The sequence below is a fragment of the Zingiber officinale genome, chromosome 7B (genome assembly GCF_018446385.1).
Source record: "Zingiber officinale cultivar Zhangliang chromosome 7B, Zo_v1.1, whole genome shotgun sequence".
NCBI classification, from domain to species: Eukaryota; Viridiplantae; Streptophyta; class Magnoliopsida; order Zingiberales; family Zingiberaceae; genus Zingiber; species Zingiber officinale.
Window position 1 is genome coordinate 108,372,258 of NC_055999.1, and position 8,881 is coordinate 108,381,138.

At 38.4% G+C, this 8,881-nt stretch overlaps 2 protein-coding genes across 5 annotated transcripts; both read right to left on the bottom strand.

The window, feature by feature from the left end:
* Positions 1–249: 249 nt before the first annotated feature.
* LOC122006807 (protein ETHYLENE-INSENSITIVE 3-like 1a) lies at positions 250–4,091 on the bottom strand. Its single transcript, XM_042562438.1, has 2 exons — positions 3,833–4,091; positions 250–2,457 (listed from the first exon to the last, which is right to left on the bottom strand). Exon 2 carries the CDS (start codon positions 2,397–2,399, stop codon positions 495–497), a length of 1,905 nt encoding a protein of 634 aa, XP_042418372.1. The 5' UTR covers positions 2,400–2,457; positions 3,833–4,091; the 3' UTR covers positions 250–494.
* Positions 4,092–4,510: 419 nt separating this feature from the next.
* On the bottom strand, positions 4,511–7,696 carry LOC122006808 (GDP-mannose transporter GONST3-like). Of its 4 annotated transcripts, none has more exons than XM_042562442.1 (2): positions 7,529–7,696; positions 4,511–5,930 (listed from the first exon to the last, which is right to left on the bottom strand). In XM_042562442.1, the coding sequence occupies exon 2, from the start codon at positions 5,928–5,930 to the stop codon at positions 4,812–4,814; it is 1,119 nt and encodes a 372-aa protein (XP_042418376.1). In that variant the 5' UTR covers positions 7,529–7,696; the 3' UTR covers positions 4,511–4,811. The 4 variants fall into 4 exon arrangements, with proteins under 4 accessions (XP_042418376.1, XP_042418374.1, XP_042418375.1 ...); XM_042562440.1 differs by having other exon boundaries at positions 4,511–5,944; XM_042562441.1 differs by lacking the exon at positions 7,529–7,696 and adding an exon at positions 7,480–7,503 and having other exon boundaries at positions 4,511–5,944.
* Between the last annotated feature and the right edge of the window lie 1,185 nt (positions 7,697–8,881).

The window sequence follows — 8,881 nt, forward strand, 5'->3', positions numbered from 1 at the left end:
CATCACTCTGGATCCAGTATGCATGTGAAGAATCACAAAGTGGAAGAAGATAAGGCAAACCCCACTGATAAAAGAGAAGGGTTGGAAACTTTGAAATGATAGATTGACAAAACAAGAGACCTAACTAGTGTTTACATGGTTTGTGAGGTTAGTGATCCCACATAGATCACAAGATCTTCTCCACTGTATCAATGAGACAGTATCATGTTCTGGATTCATCATGCAACGCTATATATATTGAAACAGCACTAGCCACAGCCAACACAAACCATTACTTATTGTCCTAATTAATGAAGTCTTACAATACTTCGCCATCGAGCATCTAAGAACTCATTGGCAGCATAATCTACATAGGAATATTATGTTCAGGATACAAGGAAAAATAAGATACAACTAAAAACAAGATCACCTAAAGAAAAATCATAGGTTATTTAAACTTTGCTTCAGCTGAGATGATCTCATCATCATCATCATCTAACTAGCTTTCTGTGACTTCAGAACCAATTGAATCCATCTTGCTTTTGCAAAGTTTCCACAATGCCTCCGTTCACAGCATTTGCGTAATCCATTTTCGGCTTGTTGAGGCTGGATTCAAGTCTGGTAACCCCACTCACTTCAATTGGCTGGTCACTAAGTTTTTGCTGAAACTGCATCATGCTTTCCTGCACATACTGTGATTGCTCCACCAAGCTGTCAAATTGTTCGAAGAGGTCGCCACCGATTCCTGGGCTGTGTACAAATAAGTTGTACTCCATCCGGTTTCTAGCATGAAGATCATTTGACTCATCAAACATGGTTAAACCTTCCAAGTTGAGATTCTTGCTACTGTTGACATTGTTTTCATAGAAGTCCATTAACTCGTCAATTGATTTTTGCCCATCAGAAGGAATGCCTAAGTCGGATATGTTAATTGGATTGTGATTTAATCCAATTGAAGATGGATTGGACTGAGTATTTGATGGCAAAGGAAAAACTGAAGGTTTGTTCACGGCCGAGTGAAGCTGGTTGTTCACCATTCCCGTACCAGGAGGAATGGCAGTGTTCTGATAATTGCAGAAGTACTGGTGACTGTTTCTGGCATTCCTATCAAGAAATCCATGACTGACATCGTTATGTGGACATACCACATTTTGGCAAGTATAGGTCCTCTGATTCCTCTCCGGTTCAGGCTCCATAGAAGTTCTCTTCTGAATGAACTCCATGTCAGTTTCTTCCTTCAATGGACTAGACTTGACAAAATTTCCATTACCTGAACTAGCATCTAGTTTGAGTGTGTTGCTCTCGACAGCCACCTTATAATCCAGATTCTCAATATAGCCTTCTTCAAAACCTTCGACATCATACTCACTGCTGTTGCTGTTAAAGGAGAACACTACACCACCTCCTAAGGATGGGAGTGGGCGTGCATCTGGATGCAACTTCATATACATTTCTTCTTCCTGCTTAAGAACCGCAAGCCACGTTGCGCTCTCCCTGGCGGTCATCTTGTCTTGCAAACATTTGGACTGCCTAACAAGCCTGCGGATCTTCTCAATGTTGGGAGACATATGCTTGATTACAGCCGTCAAGACGCTGACCTTCCAAGCCTTCTTAAGGTCATGTGGCTTCTTGTAAGGGGGTGGTCCATGTTCATTCGGGATGCCTAGGTGAGCCCACCACTCCTCTCTCCCAGTAGGCCACCATGGCGGTGGAATTCCTTTTTCAAGAGGAAACCTTCGTTGCGGTGGATCACAATGCTGCATAAGTGCTGACAGAAGAGAACCCAGTGTTGTGTCTTGAAGCTCCTGCAAGGAATGAGAGTTAGCAGTTCCTGAGTTGAAACCATCACCAGACCCAGGGACGGCATTCTCGGCTCGATACTTATCTATGGCAGTCGGCCCATTCCGATCAAACCTGACCTTTTCTTTCCACCATCCCCTAAGATTATCAGAAGCACCAGTCACAGGCTTGCCTTTTTCAGGAATAATACCATAGACAAAGCCTTGAGCTTTGCAATCCTCCATCATTTTCAGCATGTACTTGAGGATTCCATCCTGTGCCCGCGACATCTTCTTCCGGCAAGCTTGTTCTTGGGATTGACTTTGCTTAGCCGGGTCACTCAGATCCTTGTTTTTGCTCTGTTGCTGCTCCTTTAACCGCTTCAACAGAGTATGGTCCCTCCACATACGCCTCTCAAGTTCTTCTATGTCAATATCCTCATCAGTCTCTACATCACCAGCCTCGGCAAATTTTTCAGATGGTGTGCAAACCAGGTCTCCTCCCATCGCGCATTCACCCATTGAAGGTTGAAGGAAGCTACCGAAACTAATACTCCTCTCATTATTGGAGGGATAAATTTGTGCATAATTTGAGACAGCAGGATGTACCATGCCTTCAATTAATAGGTCCCCCATAATCATCAGATGCACAAGGCAGCAAACATTTATACACTGAACATGGAATAGATGCTGTTTCCTCCTGCAGTACAAAATGAAATTTCAGAACATATTATACTGTTGTGTCAAAGAGTCATGAAACCCTTTGGCACGATAATGAATCTGAGAAGTATATGTGAGTTGTTGCATTCAACAATCCTAATCAAGAAACTTTACTCAAAGAGGGATGATATTTTCTGAATTCAAACGTTCTGAGCAGAATTCTGATATTTCTCAATTCAAACATACATGTCAAAAATAATTAACTCTCCTAGAACAGCAAGCTGAGCATATTATTTATACTTGCAGTAGTAGATAAGTAGTCATTTACAAATGTTGATCACAAAACTCAGAACCTTAAAGAAGCTAAAATCCAAAAAAGCATGCTTCATATATATTTTATGAAATTTGAAAAGAATGAAATAATCTCCATAGATTTACAGATACAGTGCAGTCAATCATTAACTAGTCGAATGAACCACTGAGAAGTAACATCCTCTACAAAAAAAAAGGAAAATAGCCAATGAAGAATTGATGACTTGTTTCCGAACTTGTTCGACAATATTAAAGTAGTTTAAATTGAGATGCTAAACAAGCAACACTTCATTGCTATGGCAAAAAAAAAAGGATCAAAGAGTGCTTCATTAAAGGGAATGAAATACGCAGAAAGAAACAGATCTACCAAAGGGAAGCATCAGACTACAGCAGATGAGTAAATAGAACTCCATGGAAGCATTAATAATTCCAAATATGATATCATATAACTCGACCAACAAAAGAATGAAACAAAGCACCACAATTTCTTTCCCAGGTCTTAGCAGCTACAGGAACTTCCTTACATAAAAAATAAATCTTGCATCTTAATCAAGAAACAAAAATCTTCGAACAGAAGTGGCAAACAAAAACTATAGAAGCGCCTGCCATCCTCCACTTCAGTCGCATAGAAGCAATAGCGAAGGATGCAAAAAAAATAGACAAAATATGTGGAACGAGGTTTCTTCGCTACAACCATATTGGAGACCAAAACCCTAAAAAAAACAAAAGACAAAAACAATTTTACGGGCAATAACATGAACAGGTTACAAGGAAAAGATCCATACTATACTGTCCAGGAAATTCCGAATCCAATCGTAGTCTAGATGGAGTACAATCAACAAAAAGAACTCTTTCTTTCCCATTAGCAAACAGGAACTTAGCTGCTGTTAGGGCTCACCAAACCGACTATCTAAACTCCCAGCTGCCGATCCGCCAAAGGATCGAAACGAACCAACAAAAACACAAATCAACAAACACCAATAAACCAAACCGCATAAAACAAGAACAAAAAAATCGCAGAGATCCACACCAGAGAAGAAGCGCAGTGAAGATCAGCAAAAAAAGGGAGCGCCTTTAACCACAAATCCGAGCAAAAAACTCACTTTTTTAGCTTCCACCCAAGGCCTCTAGCTTAAACCCAGCATCCACGCAACGCAGAGACGATCCCTCAGCTTTCACCTGGAGCGTCAACTATACGGCGAAGAAGGTAAAGCAAGAGCACGGAAATCATGGAGCTGGAATCTCACCCCGATCGTCAGATAGAAGATTAAAATAACAGAAAAGAAACGGTAATCGAAGGTGAAGGTGGGTGGTTTCCGCTGCTGCTCTCTTTCTCTGACTCTCGTTATTTCCTCGAGATCTCGTTTTTATGCGGTGTGTGGATGGGATGCTACCAGGCACGTGACTATGAATCCGTTTTTCATATATCTTTTCAGATATTTTTAGATAATTCTTTTTTTAAAATAAATTTCACGCATATTCTCGGAGAAAAGATAGTTATTCCTTTCATCTTTTCGCTAAATTTTAGATAATTATTCCTTAAAAATTCTTCATTTTAAATTTTTATTTCAAATGGATTTTTTTCTCTCGGATCTAATAAATACCCTAGCCGTTCATCCGATTCGACTCCTTTGTGTGCCACGTCAGCACAAGAATCCAAGTTGCAAGTTTAAAACGTGAGGGTTCAGATCACGTCTCGTACGAGATTCTGCCCACCACGACATTATGGTGACGTGGTCCAGCGCCAACCATCTCTAGCCAAAAATTAATTAATAAATAAATTATTAGAAGACAAACGATCATGCATTATTTTAGTACCAATTTAATAATATGCATATGACATAATACAATAGATCATCTGCCATCACTGTATCGAACGCATCCTCTTGTTGTATCTGAGTTGACAGTTAATCCTCTCATTTCACTGACTTCCAAGAAGTTGGATGGATAGCATGATAATTCAACTTCAAGGTCCACAGCGAACACAATGTGATTTAGTGACTAATCCTATCAATTTTCTGGAGGAAAATCGACATACAACAGATCATTAGCGACTACTTCCCTCTGCACAGCAACATAACTCTACTTTGGATCTACTGTTGTATCCTCAACATCGTCAGTCTCTTCAGTTGCCTTCATCTCCAACAGTTTATGCTCCTCCTCGTCTTTACTTTGTGTCTCGGTCTCAGCTTCCGGTTTCCTGGGCTTTGTGGTCGACTGTTGGTATAGAACGCCCCCAGACATGCAGATTAGTAGGCCTATTGTTCCGATCAAGGTCGAATGTTTATCCCATATGACCAAATTTATCACGACAGTAAGGAGTTTGTTCACGATACCCAGCACAGTGAAACCTGTCGCCGAGATTGCTCTTCTGCAAGAAAATCCAAAGAAGGATATCGCCAAGCCAAACAAACATGACAATGCCACTGGCAAAATCACACTAAAAGTGTACCACTTGTACTCATCCGATATATCATGCTTAATCTTTTTTAGCTCTCCCGTTATGAGCAACTCCAGGGGAAAAAGCATCAATGCCTCCAAGTTGTTGTACAACACCAGACCCCATGTGTTGAGCCCTATGGTCATCACAACATGCTTTATGTACACAAAATCTATTGACATGCTTGCTAGATAAGCCACTGCCCAGATATAAGCCGTGATGGTGAACTGGTAGTCAGTGAGAACATAGATAGCACTGCCTGCAAAAATGGTTGCGAGAGAAAGCCATGTCTTGGTAGAAGGCCAGGGCTGTTTAAGGAATACAGTCTCTCCAACAGCTACGAACATGGGAACCACTGAGCGAAACACAATAAAGGTATCCACATTGGCATGGAGGAGGAGCTCACTATTGGTAAAAAGGGACAGATAGAAGATGAATGCAGCAGGTAAGAACTTCCACATAGTAATGAGGTTCAGACGGTCATGTTCCACAAGCTTTAACCAACCACAGAGCATAACCCCAAATGCACTAGTGAAGTATTGTAAAGCTGTCAAAGCACCTGGGTATGGAAATTTCATGATTGCCCATTTATTGATTATGGACAACAGAGATGCAGATACACAATAGCCAGCAGCAACACCATAAACGGATGCTTGCTGTACAAAACCAAGTAGAGTACCCTTCCAGGATGAAACACTTGAAGAAGAATTTTCATTGGCGTGGGTAGCATTAACTTTCAGAATCACAGCATTGCCAGACATCTGGAAATCAAAACCTATTGTATAGCAGGAAATTGATAAAGATAATGCAAAAGAAAAGTGAGAGTAAAAAAATAACTATATGGCTTCAAATGAATCACCCAGCATCCAATCTAGACATTCAAGAAAAGATTGTCACATCAATTAAAGAAATAAACATAAATTTTAGCTAACGACTCCAATGGAAAATGTTTGTCAGTTAAGTAACAAAGCATAGTTTTGAAACATACATAATTAAAAGGAATTCACATCCAAATAACCCAAGGACAGATGATTCTTTGTCACCTGTTCTTGAGGTTTTCCGTCTTCATTATATTCCCAAGGAATGAAAATGAAGTGTCAGTGGTGAGAACATTATATTTCCAAGAGCATTATCAGTGATAATGTGAATCTTTTATCACAATAAATCACCGAAGTAATAGCAGAAAAGGGCTAGAAAAGATGCTTCGTCATGATTTTTTAACCACACAATTAAAATTCAAGACTTATCTTGAAAATAAGTGTCTCTCTAGTGCAAGTAGCTACTAGTTGCCTAATTTGCATATCAAAATCTTTTAGTATGCTTATTAGAAAGAGGAAACATCACTATTGTAGAGTTATCTGACATTTATGTAGCTTAAACAAATTTTCAATTCCATTGATCTTGTAGATCAAACTCATAATGTAATTATCCAAAATACATCAGAATTCATCTTTGCTTTAACTTGTAAATCTACCATAGTGTTCGTTATAAGGATGCAATATGCTAAATGTACACCAGCCAGCTTATTGGAATATCCATTTGTCACAGAACTTAGATAAAAGCTGCTGTTCCATAAACAAGTCTTAAGGAAAAAGACAACAAAACAGAATATTCCCAGATGCAAAAAGATGGCAAAACGTGTTCCAAAAAGAATTACTGTATCCTTTTACTAGTAAAAGCAGCAAATCCAAATAAACTGTATTGAAAATTGATGCAATGTTTTTAGTTAAGGAATAATATAATCGGTAATCAAGTGCTTATTAGACTCAAGAACTGCATAACCACGACCAGCAGCACAATTATGCCAGATTAGAAAGAAGGGTAGATTTTTGGGCTTTTATGCTAAAAAAGGCTAAAGATCGCCTATCAACAGTTTCACATTAACAATCCACAATGAGATTTACTAAGCACAATCTTGAATCTAGACCCTCCCAGAGAAATCAAAGATCTTCAAGAACTCAAAAATATGACAACGACTTGTACCAGTGATCCATGTAAGCAGGAGCGCTCGAGTTAACTAATACAAACTAGAAAGATGCCTCTTTGGGCTTTAATTCAAGTTTTAAAGAACAAGAACTATAACAATACAAGATTTATGCATCACGGCTGCTATAATGGGTACACATTACAGATATCAAAGCGATCTCGGTAACGAGAGATCCTACCATTGATAAATCCCCAGATAACGGCATCGCAAAACATATCCAGTAGACAAGAATCGAAAAAACAAAAAAAAGTCAGAATATCAAAAAAAAAAAAAAAACTTGGATTTCCACAGCAACCCAACCTCAAGGGGGCAAAAAAAAATACCCCAAAAATGAACACAGCAGAGTGAGAGAGTGAATGCAAGAGAAAGAACCTCGGAGGAAGGAGGGTGGCTTCGTAATGGAGAAATAGAGTCGTCAGTGCTCGGTGGGGACGGGAGTAAAGCACCGACAAATGGAGATCGGCGACCAACATAGGCGTAGATCTACGGGAGCCGAGCTTCGAAGAGGCGATGCACTGGCAGCGCTATTCGGCCCATCAAGTATGCGTCTTGGGCCCCTAAATTTAGGGAAGAGAAAATTGCACCGTAGAGCACGTGTGACTCAGCCGGCGCACGTGTACATGGATGACGATTGACGAGTTAGTTAAAATAATAAATTTAATTTTTTATATGAATAATATTATTCATTTATTAATTCTAGAATATATTTCTAAAATATATTCGTAGTATTTAGAGAACAAACACTGTTTTTTTTAAAAAAAAAATCTATAAATGAGTTTCTTAAAGAAATCCGTTCTTCCACTTGACATTTTAAATCAATCCGGAAGATTAAAAATAAGTGTTATCGAGTTCTCCTATAGTCTCTTTCTTTATAAAGATCATCATCCAATAAAGTGGTATGAGTTAAAGTTAAAGTGTTCAAGTGATGGTCAAGTTTCATTTTCCACATCTCGTAAAAAAGAATTATGATACATGGTAATTAAGGATGAAAGTCTTGTTTGGTTCTTAAGATGTATGGGAGATTGTAAAGAAAAGTTATAAGAAGTCTCAAAATAAACATAATTTACCTCCAGTAGAGAAAATTTCTTTATCAAAGACAAAGAATAAATATCAATAAATTTTCACCCTCATCCATCAATATAATGTTTGAATGATTACATGTTCAAAAAGATGGTCGATGCTACTACTTCAAATGACACTTGGGAGATACTGTAAAAAGCTCTCCAAGGTGTTGACAATGTAAAAAAAACGATAAACTTCAATCACTAAGGTGTGATTTTGAAGCATTGCAGATGGAAGAGTATGAATCTATCATGGATTATTATTCACGGGTGAAGACATGCAATTGTTAATCAATTGAAGAGATATAAAGATAAAATAAAAGATGTATGCCTTATGGAAAAAGTGTTTTGTTTTTTAATTTTTAAATTTGACTATATTGTATGTGTTATTGAAGAAACAGAATATCTATATTCAATGACAATTGAAGAATTAGAGAACTCATTATAAATCCACGAAGAAAAGATGAAAGGAAGATATGCAAGAAGAGTCATTGGAGCAAGTTCTCAAAGTCAAGGTTGTAGGATCGACAGCACGTGAGAGAAAGGGGTGAATCATATGATTTTAAAAACTTTCTTTTGTTTTGAAATTAAGTACACGGCGAAATAAATGTTAATAAAATATGAGAAAAAGAAAACCAAGACACAATTGATTACTTGGTTTGGA

Bases quoted from the DNA above. Each gene is read 5' to 3' on its own strand.
- LOC122006807 (XM_042562438.1), bottom strand. From the start codon at position 2,399: ATGATTATGGGGGACCTATTAATTGAAGGCATGGTACATCCTGCTGTC.
- LOC122006808 (XM_042562439.1), bottom strand. From the start codon at position 7,371: ATGTTTTGCGATGCCGTTATCTGGGGATTTATCAATG. The intron at 5,945-7,334 runs GTAGGATCTCTC...GCTATACAATAG, and splicing joins TATCTGGGGATTTATCAATG to GTTTTGATTTCCAGATGTCT.